Here is a 22,659-nt window from a genome sequence, read left to right on the forward strand (position 1 = left end):
CTTAGCTTCTTCTTGTAGTAATTGTTTCTTCTGCCTTGCTTGAGTTTATGCACCTGCAGTAGCGCACAAGCTTTTCCCCCTTTCATAGGTTTCTGTGAATTTGTGGGTGCATTAATCCCACCAAACAAGGATTCATGCAATTATCTTATTACGATGAGAGAGTACTCTGGAAGCTTGTTGTTTGAAGACCTTGCTAATATATACAGTGATATAAGACTGCTCTTGGCATGTGAATGACAAACAGCACAAAAATCTCCTTTATTTTTTATTCATCGTGGAATACTCTCTACTTTGAATGGATTCTCTGAATAAGGATAATATCATGCCAGTGCTTATTGAGTGACTAGCCTTTACACCTATCATGCGATATTGGCACTTTCATCACCAATATTGTCCAACTTTAGTTTAGTTGAATGGGAGACCTTTATTCCTGGAAGATTATATTGCAGACAACGTATTTGCATTCTTCAGATAACTTCATGGATAGGGCCTTGAGCTTGTATTACAACAATACATAAGATCTCTAGTTGGAAAGCTTGGTATGGGAGATTTTAGAAAGGAGATCATGAGGGCTACAGATACGGCTGCGGATTCCACAAGATCATGGCCTAATCTGGCTGAACTTTGAGTCAAACTTATTAGCCTTTGCCAAATCTTTTTGTGTAATGGATCAGGTTGGCTGGTTAGGCTGAAGTAATTCTGAATGCATATTGTAGGATGGAGCTGGATCAGGTCTATTTTCAACTTTTGCACCCAATTGAGTTACTAATTCTGCTCTAGTATATGAATACGGACTCAATATTAGCTCGAAGTTGAGATTGCAGGATTTCAAAGATCATTTTTTTTCCTCCCTCTTAGGGTTAGGTTTTGTTCTACCATCCCAATTTGCACATATAGCAGTTGGATGTATATAAGCCTTCGTTATCTCATCTATGAAAATCCTTCATTTCCAACTCTTTTCATTTATTCATTAATATGAAATATGTTCTGAGCTGATCTGGTAAGATTTAAGCTGCTTCAAAAACATTTGAGCTTGACCATCAAAAGACTGTCTTGTTACTCCAATAACCTTGTGACTTGCTTCATAATTCAAAATCCACAATTTTAGTTATACTATATAGGTAATAAATTGCAAAACTCAGTAACAGACAGAGCCTTCGCCTGTACCTTCATAATATTCTCCTTTAGCAAGTTTCCAACCAGAGTCATTAGCATTTCCGCATAGATAAGCCTTTAGCGGACATGTATGAATGTCTTCTACAAGAAGTTTCTTCAGGTGAATTAATGAAGCTGTGAAGTTGAACTCAAATGAGAATAAATTAGCTACAATTTTGATCAAATTTTTAATTGCCTTTAAGCTTACAAGACTGATGTTGAACCAGCCTTCTCTCAGCCTGTTGGCATCGCTCTCCCAAGTGGAGAGGACCAGAGTTCGAACCCTGAGGTTGGGGAGCCCTCACAGTATTTCTCAGATAAGGTTGGATGTTGAACCCTTCAGTCTTTTGGTCTTCCAAAGATGAAGATATTTAATATTTCCTCCCATCCGGTAGGCCATGCATAAAGCAAAGCCTAATGATATGTCCTCCTGAGTTCATACAATCATAAATCACAATTTTATTTAAACCAGATAGAAGTACAAAAGTATTTAGCACATATACAGAAACATGCCCTTGTAATAGCCTTTTGATTGTTCTTTCTGAAAGAGTATCTTATGTTTCAGGGGCCAAGTGGTCCTTAGCAACAAAGAAATCTGTAACACCTGACATGACATTGTCCTTTGGTTCTCTGATTACAGTATAGCATTTTCCTCATCCAAAATAACAAAGTAATATGCATCACTTCTCTTTGCTGTGCATGATGACCTGTCCATTTCCCTCACCAATGTTTATCCAGATAGGACGATAATCTCTTAACAAAGTAATTGGACTGGAAAATCTGTGAGGGAAGAAAGGCACTAGATCCTCTCACCCAAGCAAGTACCTGCACCGTTTATGCAAAACCAATAGTCAGGAAAAAAACAAAACTGCTGCTTTTATATTGTTCTACAATAATCATTTGTGAGATCCAAATGTTATGAAAAAAGCAGCATGATGATTGGCAAAAACTGGTTACTGGTAGCTTGTGCAAGCTTTAGTGGATATACTGCAAGATAAAGACTTAGAAGGTGCCCATTTCTAATTAGGTCTCTGAAAGATGATACATGGCTCAGCAGCGTGTAGCTTCAATCTGCAAGTTGGACATGCCTTGATATGGGCATTTAATGATGATCCCAGAAAGCACTGTTGCTTCCAAAAAGTATCTAGCTTATAAAAATCAGAGAGAAACTATGCCTGACATGCCAGAATCCTTGAGGGGCTTATCTGGCATATGTTCAGCATTTCCTGCCTTAGCGGCTCTGTTCTAAAAGAATTTTGTTTTCCATAAACACAAGTTTTAATATATATGGAGCATTTCTTTGACTAGCGCATGCATATATCTTGCAAGATATTGCTTATACATGTTAGCTGCAAAGTAATTCTCACCCTTAAAGTGTTTCTAGACTTTGAACAAGCATATCCTCATCATCCCACTGCATATCCTTAGCTTTTGAATGATCTTCTTTCCCAATCAGTTGAAGAGGAACATCTAGCTGAGGTGGAGTCTGCAAAAATATAAATATATGAAAATAGGTAGATGTTTTCATGAATTATTGCTTTCCAAAGGGGAATAAATATTGATCACCCTGATCTAAATTACCATGCAACGAATTAGAGGCCAATTAATCTCACGGAAGAAAGGATGTTGTTTGATTTCACTTGCACCAATATTTGATCCCAAACGATAAGCAGGGTCTCTGTGGAGCAATCCATGGATTAACTGCCTGGCTGCAAGGCTAACCTGCCCAGTAGACACATTTAGCCAAGTAGGAATCAACTTCATCAACATTTATTCTTTTGCTGAGAGTACTGGAAAAAGCATTTGGGCCTAGGATTAAATGAGTTGGTATATATGGGGATAAGTAGGCTATATTCCAGGTAGACTTAATTTTGGATAGATTTAGTTGGGATAAGTATTCCTTCTGCTTGGGAGAAATGCTGCTATAATCAAGTAATAGTTGTGATTTTGTTGTTGTATTGTCTGGAATTTGGATGCTGAGGATAAGAAAAGAAAAAGGTAATATTTTGCTGTGATGCATAAATTTGCCCTTGCAATTTCCTTTATCTTAAAGCCATTTAATATTAGAATATTTTAATATTATATTAACCATGATAAAGCAGTAAATTGATAAAGCGTGCAATAACATAATATGATACAATATTTCACTATAATATGGTATTATATGATATGATATGACATAATATAGTATACCAAGATGTTGAAATTTGAAACTATAATAATATTATGGGATAATAACATTTTTAATAAATATGTATTCTCTAAATAGGAATGAGAGGCATTTTTGGAATAAATGGAATTTAATATGACTTAAACCAATAGATCAAGGTTCACAGTCCCAATACCGGACTCTGTAACGGTGCCATACTAGCACAGTATCGGTACGGTATGGTACGAGATTTTCTAGTGTACCGAGTATCGGTACGCCATTGTACCGGATACCAGTATCGAACTGGTACAGTACAATACGCCCCGCACTGCTCGGTTCAGGTCGGTACGATGTACCATGCAACTGATGATAGCCCATAGCAGCTCCCCCTTGTTATTGAATTAAACTTATTAAACCTGGTTTGACTAGATTGCTGGGTGTAGCTAACCTTACTGGTCTAAACTCCTGTTTGGCACTTGTTTTTGGATTCAATGGGGATAAACGGGGTTTATCCCCTACCCATCATTACCCTTAAGGATTTTATTAGGCAAGTGTCTCTAGAGATTGCTTGATGATGATTCTCCAGTTTATCCCCTACCCATCATTATCCTTAAGGATTTTATTTGGCAAGTGTCTCTAGAGATTGCTTGATGATGATTCTCCTAACTTATGGACTAGTGTAATTAAAGCTGTTTATTTTAGAGGTAACTCTGCATTAGTTTTCAGCCTTGTTTCCTCAAAAGGAGCCTCCTCCTTATCGGTGTGATGAAGTCAGCAGATGTTTTTGTGCGCTACTAATGTTCAGTTGGTGATGGCAGATTGTGTAGCTCTTGGAGAGCTAGGTGGTTGTGGGACTGTTCACATTTTCAGCAGATTTCCTAATCTCTTTAAAGCTGCTTGGGAAACTAAAGCCATGATGAGATCTCAATGTAGAGTGGTTGATGCTTAGCTATGTCTGGAACCAAAGTTCAGAAGGTTTATCCATGGTAGAGGTACTGCCTGATTGGCTGAGTAGAATATTTGACAAACTTCAAGAGCTACTCTATTGTGTCAAAAGGCTAAGGTCACTTTTGTTGGATGATGACTCAGTTGGCGGCAAACTGGCTAATGGCTATACTGTCCATGTGTTTAGAAAAGGAGAAAATCTAAGATTAAATTCCTTCTTGTTTTGACATAGCTCTAAGATATCTATGCTGCCTTGGTGGAAACTTAAGTCCAAAAGTACTCCTTTTAGTTATAAGCTTGGTAGGCTGGGACCTCCAAATCAAAGAAAGCCGAACTGAGCCGAACTGAGAAAATGGTTCCGGCCCCTAGAGGGCCAGAATCTGATTGGCTCTAGCCAAAACCGGCCGGAATGGTTTCGTCCGGTTCGCACCGGTATCGACCCGTACCAAATGCTGACTGGTACGAGTCTTAGTACCGGTTCGGCGAATTTTGCTCCAAATAAATTTAGTCATTATATGGAGAATCTTCAAGAATTACAATCAGGAGGAATAATTTAGAATTTATCTGATTGGCTTGTCTGGTTCTGCCAGCTTGTGCTAAATGGACTCCATTTCTATCGTACTTGTGGGAGCTCGTGTAGAACTATTAAAGTTCAAATGTTTTACCATCTAAGCATTATATGAGTGATAGGACTAACAGCTAAAACTAATAATTAAGTCCTTAGATGTAGAAAACTCGCTTTGGCATTATTTGTTCACTAGACATGCGATATAGACATTACCATTTTTGTGGAATGGTTGCAACTTATAAAACTGAGATGATGATAGGAAATGAAAAATTCATACTTGTTATGAACTTGACTTATTTTTAGCATAAATTAGCAGACTTCTGTGGGATTCTGAGGAACAAGGTTGTAAACTGGTTTGGAAGCACCTGTCAGATCTGAGGGAACTTTCCGACATGCTAATAAGCCCTGGTCAGGAACCTCACATTTTCAACTGTGTTTGTTGATAACAAATTTGAACACAATTTGGAAGCACTTATCAGATCTATATAGAGTCAAGTGTCTGCCCGTCTGTCTGTTTGTCTCTGTTGGGTCAGGTTGAAAGTGGGGCATCCTACATGCTAATGAAGCCTTAGCAAGGAACCTGATGTTTTGCACATTAACAGATAACATTTCCCAACTACATGTGGAAGCTTGAAATCTAACTGTATGTGCTAAATCCTTTTGCAGTGCCATCCTGGCTTAGAGCCAACCCCCTTTTGATGGTTAGAGCCTGCCTTGTTGGTTGTTGCCTAATTGAAATAGAATTGTGACAACTAATGCCTTAATGCAAGCTGATATTATAAAATTAGAGATTATATATTATAAAATAGGTAAAAAAACTGGTTAGGCATCAGCTATAGACTAAATTGAGAGAATGAAGAATTACAAGATCTGATTAGAGACATTTTCTTACTGGAATGCTACTAGGGAAGGTGAGGTCTTTGTGCAAAATGTTGGCAAATGTCCTTTGCCTATGCTTTCCTCGAAAAGGTGTACGGCCATATAACATCTCATACAACAAAATTCCTGCAGTTTGAAAAAGTAGTCAAGGCTATAATATATCCAATTTGGCTGATTATCAAAAGAATGTAGATCTGGAAAAGTCTATTTGCTCTGTCAATTATTACAAAGATTGAAAAGAAGCCTATTAAGACATGATTAAGAAGGTGATTAGAGCTACTTGTAAGGTAGTTCAGTGACTGATCACTTGATGGTCGATAATTGAGGTGTTACATGCATTGGATAATGGACCACTGGTCCCTTTTTGCATATTTAGATGAAAATATACATTTTAGTTTGTCGCAAAGAGCATTAGTTACAGGAGCCAATTCACTCAACTAGGTGTACAAAATGTTGCAAGTAAAATATTTCACATAAATTATATGTAAGTATCTGCCTCATATATCAGTAAGATTATGATCATATACAATTAACGTTGTAGACTAACATATGCAAGACAGTTGCTTGTAGCAATATCTGAATAGATACCTCAACTATTTCTGTTTGTAAGTTGCATAAAGATGCCTATGTATACCTTCAATCATAAAGGCATTCCATAATTATGTTGAGCAGGTAATTTCATGTTCTGCTCTTTGTATGATGTATCTAATTTTCTCCAAACCAAAACTAGACATTTTCTGCTGCATGCAGGCCATTTTGTTGACTAAGGTTGTTTTTGGTTATAGACATTAACATTGTTATATGAGTAATTATAGGATTCTGAGGGCCAGTAAAGAACCTAAACAGTTATTAAACTTGGCAACTTGCTTTTTAAAATGTGGTAGGCGCTTGTTATACAAGCATAGCATGAGTTTATTACAGGATATATTGAGCTACACTCTTCCTCGATAGCAAGCCAATTATCATTATTATTATTATTATTGTGCATATGTGATAGAATTCTTATGCCTTTTTGTTCTACTTGGGAATTGAAAATTTTGCTTACCTTGTATTTGAGCAATGTTTTAATTGTAGAGGGATATATATTAGTAACCTATGTTCTAATTGGAGAGGGATATATATTAGTTTTGTAATCGCAAAAATTGTTCATTGAGTAATTGAGGTAGGATTGGTAGAGAATGACTGGCCATCCATGAGGTTTGAGAGGAGTTAAAATGATCAAGAATTTGGTCCAAAGTTGATAAAGAAGAGCTTAAAGTGAATAATGGAAAACTTTAAAGTTCCCACCCCTTTGCACTTTCTAGTTCCTACAGTGTCTGGCCAGATCTGATGAAATTTTTCGCTGCATGTAAAATTGGATACCTTGCTACTTCGACTGCTTGTTGACTTCACCTAATGTTATAATTGCTTTTTACATGTAACTTATGGTCACTTCAAGGTTTGAGGACCTGGTGTTTTCCTGTTCATCATGGACTGTACAAGCCTGTTCCTCGGTACTTTAACCTTGCAACAATCCTTATGATGGTCAACATGCTATTAGGAAGCAAGAAGCAAGCAGTTATTGTCATCTTGCCTTCAAAAGGAAATTCTTTTACTGCATGGATCATATATTGCTGCCTATAATAAGGAAGCCCATTCTAGTGGCCCATTTTCCCACAAAATTTAGACTTATTTGATGGCTACATGCTAGACAAGTAGACATTAAAATTTCACATGGGAAAGTTTGATAAGAAAGGGTTGTTAATTGTTAGTTGTCAAACAAACATACTTTTGGATGCATAAATCTTCAAGCAAAGAGACAAAGTAATGAATGCTACCATATAGTTAAATGCTTACCAAGAGCCCACCAATCTATGGCACTACTATGTCCTGCTCCTGTGATAATCTCCTGAAAGAAAGAGATGTGAGAGGATATAGAGGTTCCTTAAGAATTCTAACGTTATCTATTAGCTAATGTAGATGTCTGATAGTGTCTATAACTAGCAGAAGCATAAAAATTCTGGAGCTCACGGGAAGCACATGGAATGTAAGGCATGGAATGATAAATCACAAAATGACAGAACGACATTCCAAAATAAGATGTCTACAGGTTTCAATTACCTAAATAATCAATAGCAGAATTATGACTTTGATAAAAACTTGAATAAATTGAGCTAAAGAATGTGACATTTTCAATAAGGAATCCCCTGCTTGTTTTAATCTGTTTCTTAGTTCTTGAAGAAACATTCTGTATAGAAGTTGAAGGTTTGTTTTCCTTTCCTCTGTAAGAATCTAGTTCATAGTTACATTGGAATGGCCAGGTATACCATAAGATCAACAATAGGTGCAAGGGATGTTCCAATACCTTTCACAGAACAATTTTGGACCCTATACTAGTTGCTGACAGGTTCCTTTCCTACATTGCATCACATCAAATATGAAATCATATTCCGTGCAGTATTTATCTGTCTCTCGTTTAAATGAAGCTTCTGTTCGGTTTTGAGGAATTGAATTTTTGTTTTTTTAAAGGTATATCATATATAGAATAGTGGAGCCACAAGCATGCATGGGTAACTTTCACCCACACATGCAAGGTACCGCACAGCTCTCCATAAGATGTATAGGGCTTATCTTCAAGGTTCAGGTGGATCCACATAATCAGGGAGCTATGTGGTACATTGTTTCTTTTTTTTTCCGAGCAATGTAGTATATTTCATTTGTAAATGTTGCTTTCCTATATACTTTACTAGGTTTGAAATTAATTCTAGATTATGTTTTGACACATATGTGGGGAGTTAGATTAGAACCCAAAAAAGGACGAACTAAGGCTGAAGCCTTTCTGATTGTCAAGAGTTTTTGCAACTTGGCTACAGACAACACAGAGGTGGAGGTGGTTTCTGGTACAAGTTGAACATCCATAAAAGAGGGAAGACAAAAGAATATTTAGATTAAAGAGGTAATATTTGGACTTTGTATAGGGTAAAGTGGAGTATATATAGCTAACCCAAAATTGATGTTATAGGGTTTCATGATTGTGTTTTTTAAGAATCACACTAATAAATACTCTCTTCCTCATAAATATAACTGTTAGTGTATGACAAAAAGCATAGGTATTATTAAAACAACTTAATGACCATGAGCTGATAGAAGTTCATACAGGAGCTATATACTCTTCTGTTCCAACAAATGAATTTGATTGTGTACTAGGTTCTGCAACAAAGGTTGGAGGAATCTGATCTCTGGATTTTCTTCTCTTAGACGGTGATACATGTTTTATCACCTGCAAAATATTAATTGTATGCGAAAACTTTCATTGTTAAGAAAATTGAAAACACAGATAGATATTTGAAAAAACTCAAATAGCAGATGTTGGTAGCTCAAGTAATTGAATGTAACTACAATTTATTATATATTGATAACATCAAATTATACTGGCTCGAACTATTTAATATCAACTCCACATTTACAACTAGAAAGCCATTTGGCTCGTCACAAGTGGTGAGTGCTACCTCGTGTGTGCAGTGATGAGGGTCTTGCAGACCTGATGCATGGTGCACCCATGAGATGCACTCACCTGCACACGAACACTGGGGTGTGTGTCACGCAAACGGGGTCTGACATCACTATCTGTGCATGGGTAGCCACAGATGGTGAGCTAAACCCATTCCTTACAACTAATATAACTCGTGTAATTCTAATAAAATGAGTGCACTATAGGGGGTCCAGTAGCTAAGCAATGAAGATGCATCAAGTTGTGATGGAGCAAACGGCATGGCACCTCAAACCATGCCAAGTACAGATGTGTTGTGTGCTTAGCTGCACCCTCAAAGATATGGTAGTTGACTGCTTGTGCAATAATGGAAAGATTGTTGAATATTCTCTCCCATAGAGAAAGGGTAAATATATCTAAGGCCAATTGATGCCTTGAATAAATCACCTAAATTAACAGAAGTACTCAAGTGAATGGTATGAAATGATTAAACAATAGAGTGCATATTAAGCTCGTGCAGACCCAAGAAAAAAGGAATAATCATAAGACAACTGCCAATGATGCTCTCACTACTTTTTTCAAGTGGATCATCATTCTTTCTCATGTTTGTCCATGGGAAAATATTGTAGCAACCATGAATTCAAGTAGCAGCAGCTGCTTTCCGAGAAATGACAAAATATTTTCAATCTTTCATTAGACCAGTTATTTTTGCCTTAGGTCTCTCACCTATTTTGGAGTTGCAATTCTCTCCACTAACCTAGAGAAGTTGCCAGAGAACATGATGAGATAAAATGAAAAACTCAACGTTCAGTGCCTGAAATGACTCGATGAAAAAGGGAGTAGAAGTCACTAACTCAAGCTACAGTTCTTGCAACCCAATTAATAAATGATGCAACTTCCAGTAAACATACTCTCCTTACTTGCAGAAGTATTAACATGCAAATTGAAGCATCGGGGAGCCATCTTCCTGTTTGCAATTACATTAAAGGTAGAATGATGAAGTTTTTCAAAATCAAAGGTGAAATTTATGCTGCAATTGATCCCCTCACTCTCCTCTCTACCTCACGTCCTATAATTTATTTTCACTTCACACAATAGTCCTTTTTGAGTTCAGTGAAGGGCTTGTCCCTCACGGTGGTCGTTAGTGATTGTGTCAGTTAATCATGACAGCAGGCACGCATACATACATAGAGACATGTAAAGTATTAGTAAAAGAATCAAGACTAGTATATGCACTACAATGAACGCCCTAAACCCCTAGAAGTCAAAATGAACACCTTATTGAAGATAGTGGCTATCATGAATCTAGAGGAAGGTACCACCTTTGTTAACAATAGATCTTGCAAAATTTTGTTGAACGCACTATCTTAATTAACAATGGATCTTCCAAAATTTTCCAACAAAATTTTCAACAAAATATTCTATCTATCCATATATCTGTCATTTTGAATGAAGGAATTATTTATCTTCTATCTTTTGCCTTTCTCTGTTATACTGCTTACAGTAAAATCATTATAAAACTGATCCAAAAAGGTGATATAATAGTAAATACAGAGCCACTTTCTGAAAAAAAATGAAAAAACTACCTATCAATCTCTCTCTCATCGTGAATGAAGGATGTATTATTTTCTATCTTTTTATCTTTCTCCATTCCTCTGCTAACAATAATATCATTATAAAACTGATCCAAAAAGCTAATGTAATAGTTTTAATACAGAATCACTTTATGAAAACTATAAAATAATCATTTGAAAAATCAGTTTAGAATTTTCTTAAACAAATCATTTTAGAATGTTGCATGGCCAGAGACAATGGTAGACCTTTTAGTCAAAAGCCATTAATAAGAAAATTATCATTTGACCGTACAAAAAATTCTTTCAAACAAAAGAAACATAAGATACATGTAAGGAACTAACTACTTTTCAAATGGAATAAGAAAAGATACCTGAGGTTTACAAGATGTCAAAAATGACAGATCAAAGTCAGTCAACACGACATGCCCGTCCTTCTGGAGTAATATATTCTCAGGCTTCAGATCGCGATATATAATTCCTACATAATAAAGATTTGAAAATACAATTACTTTTTGTGAATCTTCTACACATTTTAACGATTTAAATTCTTCTGCAACTCATCTGCTGATGATTCAGACTACCAGGGAAAAAATTTCAGTTGTTAATCCTGGTGCTAAATTCCATTTACTGGAAACATATATATAAATGTTAATAAAAAAATAGCATATAAAGAAATCCAAGTGTTCATCCAGTAAGTTTTCTTAACTTTTGGTTGAAATGGAACCTTTATTATTGTGATGAATAGCATCATAGATATGACATGATTCTATCCTTTGTATTCAGAATGAAGAGAAAGGATAAGACTGAGCAATTGAGCATTATTATGTCAGCCCATGTTGAAGCCTTAAGTTTCAATTCACCTTGCATCCACCATAGGAGAGGCAGTTAATATATCATTCTCCAGGATTGTGAGTCCATAAAATCTGTTGTCTCTAAAAGCATGTGATTCGCAGAAGGCAATGGGATTTGTATACAAACAGATCATAAGCCATGAGTTTTGTCCCTTTAGTTTGAGGTCAACTTGGTAAATCTGTTTGTACAAAAGAACTAAGTGAAGATGGAGGTTGTGTAATTAAACTTATCCAAACAAACCTCCTTCATTTATATGGGGTTGGCATAACTGATCAAGGTATGATCCACTATATTTGATGATCAGCTCTGCACTTGGTGTCAATCCTTAATGCATTAATTACCACATTCTTGTCTGAGGAAGCTTTAAACAAGAAGGTTCCTTGCAGGCTAGCACAGAACCTAGATAGCCAATTGGTGAATGGCTCATGCAATTTGCAGGGGCAGGAGATCTAGGCCTTTATCCTATAGTTGGAAAGAGTCTAAATTCTTTGGCTGCCAAGCTGATGATCGGTACAGGTCCAAACCTTTATTCTTAAATATTTGGCTGACATAAAGTTTGAATCTTTTCATAGTCCACTTCAATATTTACCTAATTAATTTACATTGGACAATCTATTAGTTTCCATTGATTTGATTTGGATTACTTGTAGAGCTCATATGTTAACAAAATTATCTGTTTGTAAGACCATCAGTCATTTTCGAACAATCAGTGTAGGACTGTTCTTGTTCTACAATGTAAACACCTTAATCGAGAAAATCCAGAAACCAAATGCAGAATAACTAGGAGAACTTAAGGTAATTCTAGTATACACTATTTATGAGTTGGCAGACATACCTAGACAATGAAGGTATTCCAGACCGACTACAACTTCTGCAGCATAGAACCTGAAAAATTTGAGGATTAAAATTGAATTAGGGGAACAGCAATACCATGTATGAAGCATGCGAATACTGTTAAGAATAATTCAACTTGAAGCCTATGAGAAATGTTTTCATGAGAAAAGGGCAAGCTTCAGCTGATTAAATTACATTGATGATAAACATTTGTGAGATCAAATGGCTCATATAGAGGCTTAATTAGGTCAGGCATTTAGATTAACATGCCTATAAGACATCACAGTCGAAATAATTAACATAGGAAGGCACATATAAATAAGAAATCTGATTACTGGTTAAATGAATTGGTTTAATACTTAAAACACACGCACACACAACCAAGGTCGGCCGAACCGGACCGAACCATCCAGTTCGGCCCGTACCAAGCCGACCCGGTCAGGGATCAGGTCGGTTCGCCTATTAAAATAGGGACCATCTCCGAACCAGCTGGAATCGGACCGAACCGGCCGGAACCGGACGATTCCATTTGAACTCGGTGCAAACCGTCCAATTCTCACCGAGTCAGCCCAGTTCAGAACCGGGCCCCCTCTCCCTTTCCTCCTTTTGTTAAAAGATGTTGAAAAGGCTCGAGGCCTTTCCAACATTTCTTCTCTATAACATTTAGACTTTTAGAGGTCTCCTAGCTCCCCTTTTTCTCCAATTTGCAAAATCACACCGATTCAGCGCAATTGAAGAAGATCCAAGCCTAAATAAGGTGTGCTTCCTCTCCCCCATCTTATTCCTTCTATTTCTTTTTTTTTCCAAAAAATAGCTCGAAATTTGCAAAATAAGAAGAGATAATGCCATTTTTTTTTGTTTGGGCTTGATTTTATGATGTGTTGTAGATCTATGGATGATCTACGTGACATAAAAATCATAAGCAGATAGTGGATTCATTTTGGTTTATCCACAAATAATTTTAAGCGGCTAGCTATCCGGATTCTCTCACAGACAGTCTCCTCGAGTGGCTGTGAGTGCAACTGGTCCACCTTTGCCCTCATTTGCAGCAAGCAGAAGAACTATTTGACATAGAAGTACCTCAACGACATTGTATATGTTCACTACAATCTTTTGAGGCTGACGTGCATTCAGAAGGAAGTGGAACTAAAGTATACAGATCCGATTCATAGTGCTTTTGTTGATGATCAAGATGATCTTATGATCGGATGGCTTGTAGACTAGCAGCAGGAGCCGGAGCTTGATGAGCAAAGATCGCCTCCACGATCGGCCAGTTTTATAGCCAGCAAGGCTAGAGTCCATGTAAGGCAATGAGCGGAGAGCAATATTTCACGCATCCTTCTAGCTGATCAGCCACAACGATAGAAGTTACTGGAGAGCCGGTCACCACATAACTCCTTGTCCAAGATATCCTCTTAGAGATATAATCGAGAAATGCTTAGACGAGACCACTACGCTATCTGGTCGACTCAATCAGGAGGGCGACACATTCTTCTAACATAGTCAGGCAAAGGGGCACGAAGGATAAGCAAGTAACAAGTGACACAAAGGGTAAGCAGGCAATGAGTGGCACAAAGGATAAACAGACAGCTGTCAGCACACAAAAAAACAAAAAGCATCTGCAACGCCAATGAAGAATGTGGAGGAGCCAGTTTACATAGATTCAGAGATCAAGAGCAGCAGTTCTGGTCGTCATGGATCTGCTGGCTAGGAAGAAAATGGGAGACATGAGACCACCATTTATGAGACAACCGTAGGGTGGTCTTCGATTCATTGGTGAGTTGTAGTTTACACTTGCTACATAGGATAGGAACTGCAGTGCACGATCTAGTAGAGCCCGCGAGGATACGATTGCATATAGGAGGAGCTCATTGAAGTCATTCAGGAGGACAAGATGCAACTGTAGATAACTTCGCATGTGGAGTAGAATCCATAGACGTATCAGGTTCCAAGTCGTATAATGGATCCTATTATCCGCAGCCATATGCAGCTTATGACTCATACGGATACGAATATGGATATGATGCATCTGAAGTATCTTCCGGTGGCTACTATCCTACGCAACTTGGAGCATTTTACGGATCGGATTTTGTTGCCGGCTTATTCAGATGAGCTCTTTCACAGCCATTTTATCAACCAAAGGATACTTTTCAGAATCAGAGCTTTACTGAGAGATCCAAGAGTAAACCCAGAGTGCGTTCCTTATAGGATGAACATATAAGACTACAACGCCACTTGATTAGAGGGGTGGGCCGATCTGCCTCCTGACTATACTAATGATCCAGATATTTATAAGAGCATCACCACTCGACGAGATTTTAGATATCGGTATATATGTTATACTTTAAATATATGTAATTGATTGTATTATTTTATTTTTTTACCTCACTAGTTGATTTTAAAATATTTCATGTTGGTTCTTGTAGCATGCAATATCTTACTAATTATTTTATATTTTGTATTACTTTAAAACAATAAAATGCATCATTTAGGTTAAACCAGGATCATGGAAACATCAAAAAAACATCAAATTAGACTTAAAAACATTGAAAAAGATTGATTACCAATTAATTAAACTTAAAAAACTCAAAAAAATGGGTGTGCAAGCATATCGTGTGTCAGTACGGTACCGAACCGGTACTGTATCAACCCGTCCGCCAACCGGTACGGATCCCAGTACCGGTTCGGCGGACTTTGCGCACAGCAATGTATTGTATGATTTGAGCCCAAAACTTACTAATGCAAACTGCATGGACTATCTAATTGAGAAATCACATGATTAATTATGATATATAACATTTTTCTTTTTGTCAAAATGATATGATGCTGAAAATGCTCAAAAACCAAAAATCAATTGTTTTCTTTGGAGATTTATTACCTATACATCGAGTGGACACAATGGAAGGTACCAGCAGAGCTAGGTTGCTGACATGCATGATGGGCCATATAAATTAAAAATATCCTTTGATAGCTATTATCTACACATCTTAAAACATATATGTACCAAAGTTCAGAATGTTCTGATACTTCCAAAGCTTAATCAAATGAAGCCATTGTTAACATTTAAAAGTTAAAACTATTTCTATGTCCACTTAATGCGTGGGTGATATATCTCCCCTTTTTTCTAGTCTTTTATATGTTGAGTTGTTGTAGACAAGGTTTGCCGTACCAATACAGGACCCCGTACCGGTGCTACACTAGCATAGTGTCAGTACGGTATGGTATGGATTTTTTTTTTTGCGTACTGAGGGTCGGTACGCCACCCATACCGGTACCAACACTACAGTTCTTAAATAAGGTGAATATTGTCTATTTTCCATAAATCCTATCAATAGGTTTGTATCTCAACTTATATAAATATGTGAGTGTCACTCTGAGCAGCAACAAGCATGCCAACTAGAAAATTTGTAATTGATGGTATGGTAATAGTTTTAGTTAAGCTATCAAATAGAATGAAAGCTATACACTATTTTGTTTGTACCTTGCAGTTTCTTCCTTGAAATTTTTCATAGGTTGCCTGTCAAGCAATGCAAATAGCTCTCCTCCAGAGCAAAAGTCTGTTATTAAACAAACATGTGTTGGTGTCTGTGGAGAAGACAAAACAGTAAATTGTATTTGATGAGATAAAATACACATCGCAGAATGATGTAAAGCAACTTAAAACTAGAATATATCATGATGAATACCATGGAGTTTGAAAGTTAGAGATAAAAGTAACTGTTTCGATTGATTACAAGCAGAAAATTTCAGAAATTGTTAAAAATAGTTGTAGTTGTCTGCCCGGACATATAATTATGCAAGTAAAATCAAAGTGCCCTAGCCAACAACATCTTGCATTTGTTAGAACCAATCTCAAGATCTTCTCATAATTATATTTCCATTTTGAGCATACTTGAAAGTTTGGATATTTGATGTTAACATTAATGTGAAAGGATTTTTGCTAAATGAAGGAATTCATATAGCCCTGTATCTCCAATTTGACATAAAAGCACATGACTCATGAATAAATTAATGAACTAATGCCTAATTCATGCTGGTATTATATAATAAAGACTTAACTAACAACAACTTTGTTATAACAACACCACCATGTGAAAAAAAAAAAGTTTCGGAGAGCAGTTTTTATGAGAAACCTAGCGAATTAATGAACTAATGCCTAATTCATGCTTCTTTTAATGAAACTTGGTTGGATAACCTGGCCCATGCAAGGGAACGCTGACACCAGAAAAGGATGAAAGTGAGAAATATAAGAGTATATAGAAATTATTAATGAAATTGGGTGTAAATACTCTTTTTTGCATATAATAAGAATTTTTGCATAGGTTGAACTTTGATTGTTGTATTATATCTGTCTTTTCAGCATTCTGCATATCCAATGTTTCATAAAGCATAACATTTGCCACATTTATTTTGGTGCATTGCAAGCTAAGTTAGTTTAGTGAATAAATATGTTTTAAGTAGTAAACCTGAAAGGAAGTGTACAGTGTCGGAAGAAAGGGATGATCCAATAACGAATAAATTTCCCTCTCTATGCATGCTCGATGAACCTGCATAGTGCACGAAGACAGTAAACCTTCTTTCGATGGAAACAAATAATATCTAACAATTGCTTCATGTGTACATATTTAACAACATTATATGTAAATTGAGATTGGAAACTCATCACAAGCAAGATTATAGCACATTACTTCTCCTTTTTCTTTCTGATAACTGGCACCTTCTGATTAGATTTGAGGAATTGCACCACATATTTCCTTTGTTGGCATAGTTGTTACCCCCTAAAATCTCTCTGAGTTCTGTGCACATCTTATTGGATGGTTTTGAAAATGGTAATATTATGTAGCAAAGTCACACACAACTGTAGGTGGTCTTGCACAGTGGTTTCCCACAATCTTCAAACCAGGTTTCAAGTGCTGGCCATGCTGAGCCAGAACCAGCGCCTGGAATGGATTGGATTAGCATATATTTAACTATTGTTTTTTAAAAAGGGTTGTAACATCCTCATCAGCTTGGAATTTGTTTTTCTGGGTTATCAAGAACGTGAACAGACTATAATTTTATCGTATAAGCTATTAGCTATCATAGTTGTTCTTAATTAGAATCAATAATATTAGGTAAAATCAGTAAGTTTTTACTGCAAATTTTGAACTTTTTTATTGATTTCTTTTAATTTGATAATATGCTAATTCCTGTTAATTTGTGGATCAAATTTTTTATTTTTAAATAGATAATTGCTTGAGTTTCCATTAGATTCCTCAACAACAGTTTGACCCAAATTGATATATAAAAGAGTTAAATATCTGTTTATATGTTCAAAACAAGTCCACTACTGACTAGAAAGAAATAAAAAATAGCCTAAATACAAAAGAATATACTTCCCTAGCGTATCTAAGTATGCCTTTAGCATATTTGTCAATAGTGTCATGTAACTTTTTGTGATCTACATGATGAGTCAGCGCACTAAGGCATGGGGTGTGGACTCTGTGGTTGTTGATCGATATGAGAACAATATACAGTACGTGCTCATGTCCTTCATCAATTTGTGACTTCACTAACAAGTTTTATTCAGAGAAGCAAGATAATCATTATTGCAAAACAATCAATACATATCCTTATAACAAGACCTTGTTGCGGTTTAACATTACTGATTTGTCCATTGCCTTCATAGCAAATAATTCACCGGTACCTTGCAGTTCCACCATATGTACACTGCAATAAACAGCCAACAGACCTATCAATTTAGTGGAAGAACTAAACTTTTTCAAATTTGAAGAGTGGTAATTCTTGTATGTAATATTCCACGAACTATTGATATACATGACTACACCGTATGATACAAGTAATTAATATTTCAGATATAGAAGAAAGAATTACTTATAGTTAAAACATCGTTTTGCTAATATTATGCATGGATATAATTGCTGGATTTTCAATTGCCAATTTTAACAAAGAATATTTAATTTAATGCTACCACTACACCTATTGAAGTTTTAAGTCTATTCTATCCCAATGGAACATCCTAGCATCTATGCATACTACTATCAAACTAAGCAGCATTCTGACAATGCATATAGACTATCATTGGTTATTTGCAGCTTACAAGTAACAGGTTCAACGATACAAGAAAAGACAATACAAACAATTTACGAGTCATATCTCTAGGAAAATTTGAACTATTGCAATGATAATGACAACTCAAATTTCACTTTTAAATGGTCATCAGCTCAGCAAGCTAATGGCATGTAGCAAAGCAAGCGCAGACTGAACACCTAAGAGAAGATAAAAATGTTTCTTTTAATAATTTTTATACTAAAATGAGTAGAAAATGAATATTTGATCTCTTGGTGTACAAAGTATATAAGATCCATGCCTATGACTAGATCCAAATGAAAAGGCAAACTAGATCCACACAAGGTCAACACATGATCTACTTAGCAGGTATCTTTATTAATGTCCTACTGCAAATCAGACATTATAGAATTTATTGCTGTACTAGTCACATAAATAAAATTGATCAAGTAGATTGAAGTGTTCAAGAAATTCTCCAGAGCAAAATAGAAAGTGGAGACAGTTGAAAGGGATTGAGAGCATCTGATGTTATGCCCGTCATAAAGACTTGTTGGCAGGGACTCAGTCTCAACAATAGGTGCTCTGGGGTTCAAGAGGTTCCCACTTTCCCTAATCTCTTCACGTAGGACACCAATTATGATACGAAATCTTGCTACAACGAAACAGAATGGGCTCTTAAATAACTTATTAACTATCTACTTCAAGTACTCTTAAATAACTTATTAACTATCTACTTCAAGTACTGCATACTAAACACAGCTTCTACCATCATACTAACGAAAGCATGACAGATTATCTACAATAAGATGAGATAATGTGCTTCTAAGATGAAGAGAATATAATTATTAAGCATTCACATATGACCCAGATGACTCAGGTTTTGTCCTTAGAGATAAAAAAAATAGAATCATAAAAGTCTAGTTCTTCAATCATGTCATCACAGTGATAGGTTTAACAATTTCAAACGAGATTTTTTATGAACAGGGTGTTTGCAACAACCAGATATTACTACAACATTAGGTATTGACATAAGAAAGGGATAGAAAATGACGTGCAAGTTTGTAAAGTTACCTACACATGAGAGGAACTGAATTCTTCTTAAGAAAAAAATAGGTTACATATAAGTTACAAGAAACTGTTGCAAAGAACTAAGATAATTGGAAATATGTCTATAAAGTACTTATACAACATCCAAATAACATAGATGTTTGACATTGATTAACAATACCTGCCAGTATCCCCACAACCCAAGGGTCTTATAGGCTTGAAATGTCTCAAACCAATCTGTTCACCTTTCCCAGTGATCTGTGAATACAAAGAAGAGTACAAGTACTTATGTATTTAAAGCTGAAGCTGAGGTTGGAGAATGAAGCTATGTTCTTGTTAATGTAACAAAAGAACAAGTAGATATAGTCATCATAATGAAATTCATAAAATGCATTTTTTGCAGCATATGTAAGAGGAACCTTGGTATGGTGTACAATATTTTGAAGGTAATATAATAATGTTACATCTTCCACCTTCCCTCCCAAGCTTCCAAAAGTGAAAAATGTAAAAGTGGTCATGATGGATAAATCAAGGTCAACAAGAATTTGCTGAATGGAAATGGTAAAATGATAGCCATCAAGTTTTATGAATTATCAGTATGTTCGTAGTAACACAAATGCACAATTTCCCCTGTTTATATTCTCATAATATTGGGCTCTAATTTTCTCTCTCACAGACCCACCCACTCACTCGTGGCAATGTCCACTTGCACACCGCTGGCATAATTTGCTTGTGGTGTGCATGCCAGTTCCATGCTGCACATTACTACTAGTTGATGTGTTGATATTGACAGTAAGCTCACCTTGCTTCTAACAGATTCACTCATTATACTGCCCTATCAGCCTTCTTGGGTGACAATTATCTATCACTTATGTTAGCATCCTACAGAAATCTCTCAGCTTATATTAAACTCCAGTCATTGTGAGAGCTATACAATTCTTATCTAGCCAAAATGCTCATAACATGGCTACTATGCTAAGGACTCCATGGCCCAGTGGAGAAGGCACTGGTCTACAGAACCAGAGATTCTGGGTTCCATCCCCAGTGGTGTCATTGCATTGTTTTATCTTCTAAAAGAAAAGGCTACCATGCTATCTCTGCTCTATTCCCCACTTTTGTGCCATCTTCTATGGATACATAGTTCATCTCATGGTTGATGCGTCTGTCTCATTGCAAATTCTTGGTGTATAATCAGTCATGATTTTCTAATAGTTGATATATTAATCCAATAGTGTGCTTGTAGCACCCATCTCAGCTATGAGGAACTGGGCCTAGTTCACTTGACTAGTCCAGATGTAAGAGTTGGGGTAGGGGACGGAAAAAAAGAGGAGAAAGCCTTGTTCGACTTGGAGTAGGAGACCGGAAAAAAAAGGGATAGAGCCCTATTCGATTTGAAGTAGGAGACGGACTCCTCCTCTATCCCAATTTCCTACAGGAGCCATGAAACCTAGCCTTCAACAGCTATTTAAAGACCCTCACACCCCCTTTCACCTCACCGCCGACAAGTTTTGCCGATCACTACTGCTAGACCATCGTTGGTTCCTTCTTCTTCTCCTCTTGACTTCCAACGATCTTAGATTTTGAGAGAAATTTTCAAAATTATTTGGACTTGTAGTTTGGTTTCGCTTATATGGTAAGTAATGTAACTCTTTTTTAGATTTATTGACAAATTATAAATATTTTTTTAATTGAATTATTCTTGATTTATGAACTTGATGCATAGTATTTTATTATTATATATGCCTCTTTCTAGAATATTCTATGATTCTTAATTGAACATATTGATTTCGGTATATATTATGTTCGATTGATTTCGATGTCGTATAATTTTATCTTAGAATTTGAAACAATAAATATGCTTTGAGAAAACGAGTTTTGCTTCGAAACGAATGTAGACTTGCAGCCAGACTATGTATCGACAGCCCACCAGTGGTAGTTATTTGCTGGTATATCGACATCCTATTAGGGGGAGTTATACGTTGGCATATCGACATCCTGCCAGCGGGGGTTATACGTTGGCATATTGACATCCTGCCAGTGGAAGTTATATGTTGGCATATCGATACCCTGCCAGTGGGGGTTATACGTTGGCACTTTAATGAGCTCATATTCTGACCCAACCATAGGATATATATATGGTCATAGTTCATAGTTGTCGAGATAAACTTGATTGTTTTGAAAGGAATTAATTTATGAACGAAATTTGAATTTTGAAATGACTGGATAGTGTTGAGATTTGGTTTTGAATTGATATACTTTGCATGCTTAATTTTAGCATAATATTATTATTGTATTGCTTGATTTATCTAGCTAAAGTGTTCATTGCTTTTTAGGTTGTCTAGCTCATTATTCCATATCTTACTGTTTTTACAAATTATGAGAACTAAGATGGCACGGGGTTATGATTGAGAGAGTGGCTAGAGGCAAAATTTGATATCTTAAATTTAAATCAGAATTTGATGAGAGTTTGATCACTTTGATGTAAGATCTTTTGAGTATTGTGGTTGGTTCTAGTTATTTAAATTAAATATAAACATTAGTTATTTAAATTTATTCTATTGTTTGCTTTGTAATATCGTGGTGAGATGCCTTGCATGCTTGTAGGAAGAGTTTCCTATGAGTATGCGGCGGTTGCCACGACCCTTGGCTCATGATCTCGGGCCAGGGGCGTAACAGTGCTATAGCATCCATACAACATATGCATGCTTATTGTGTTATTCTTAATGCATTTTTGTATTGTTTGAATGAATTGTACATGAATTATAACATTTGTAATTACCAGTAATCCTAGTGTAGTATCTTGCTTAAACGTTGTAAGTCTTACAGCATAAAACAATTTCGTGTTCTAACAAGATCATGCATCAGCTCCTATATTTCCTTTTTCAAGTTTCAAAGAGAAACGGAATGAATATTGCACGACTACTCCATTGAATGCTATAGTCTTCGAAATAATTAATACTTTATGAAAAATTATGGTGCCAACGGGATCACCATCCTTATCACTAAAGTCCTAAGGGCAACATTGATATCAAAAGCTGAATGTCTCTGCATGCTTTGCTGTAGATTGATTATCAATATCATGGTGACCCATACATCACTATCTAATATATATTAGAAA

General features: G+C 36.2%; 1 protein-coding gene and 1 non-coding gene across 5 annotated transcripts in view; one reads left to right on the forward strand and one right to left on the reverse strand.

Annotated features, from left to right (window-relative positions):
- Nucleotides 1-1,590: 1,590 nt before the first annotated feature.
- The window catches only part of PHOT2 (phototropin 2), a 34,934-nt gene continuing 13,865 nt past the window's right edge, over nucleotides 1,591-22,659 (reverse strand). For 2 of the 4 annotated variants that reach the window (XM_088706345.1, XM_008798203.5), the window contains exons 13-24: nucleotides 19,723-19,799; nucleotides 18,050-18,134; nucleotides 16,892-16,972; nucleotides 15,907-16,010; nucleotides 12,427-12,476; nucleotides 11,111-11,217; nucleotides 8,833-8,955; nucleotides 7,533-7,584; nucleotides 5,710-5,822; nucleotides 2,737-2,877; nucleotides 2,523-2,641; nucleotides 1,591-1,980 (exon numbers count right to left, since the gene is read on the reverse strand). In XM_088706345.1, the coding sequence (XP_088562471.1) occupies nucleotides 2,525-2,641; nucleotides 2,737-2,877; nucleotides 5,710-5,822; nucleotides 7,533-7,584; nucleotides 8,833-8,955; nucleotides 11,111-11,217; nucleotides 12,427-12,476; nucleotides 15,907-16,010; nucleotides 16,892-16,972; nucleotides 18,050-18,134; nucleotides 19,723-19,799 (1,050 nt within the window). In that variant the 3' untranslated portion in view covers nucleotides 1,591-1,980; nucleotides 2,523-2,524. The remainder of the gene's footprint in view (nucleotides 1,981-2,522; nucleotides 2,642-2,736; nucleotides 2,878-5,709; nucleotides 5,823-7,532; nucleotides 7,585-8,832; nucleotides 8,956-11,110; nucleotides 11,218-12,426; nucleotides 12,477-15,906; nucleotides 16,011-16,891; nucleotides 16,973-18,049; nucleotides 18,135-19,722; nucleotides 19,800-22,659) is intronic. The other 2 variants (XR_001879763.4, XM_089926030.1) reach the window with 2 other exon arrangements.
- TRNAC-ACA (transfer RNA cysteine (anticodon ACA)) lies at nucleotides 20,522-20,594 on the forward strand. Its single transcript has one exon. It is a non-coding gene; the product is annotated as a tRNA-Cys (tRNA).

The sequence above is a fragment of the Phoenix dactylifera genome, chromosome 11, assembly GCF_051530095.1.
Source record: "Phoenix dactylifera cultivar Ajwa chromosome 11, Ajwa_hap1_PhDact_Kaust_v1.1, whole genome shotgun sequence".
Classification (NCBI taxonomy): Eukaryota; Viridiplantae; Streptophyta; class Magnoliopsida; order Arecales; family Arecaceae; genus Phoenix; species Phoenix dactylifera.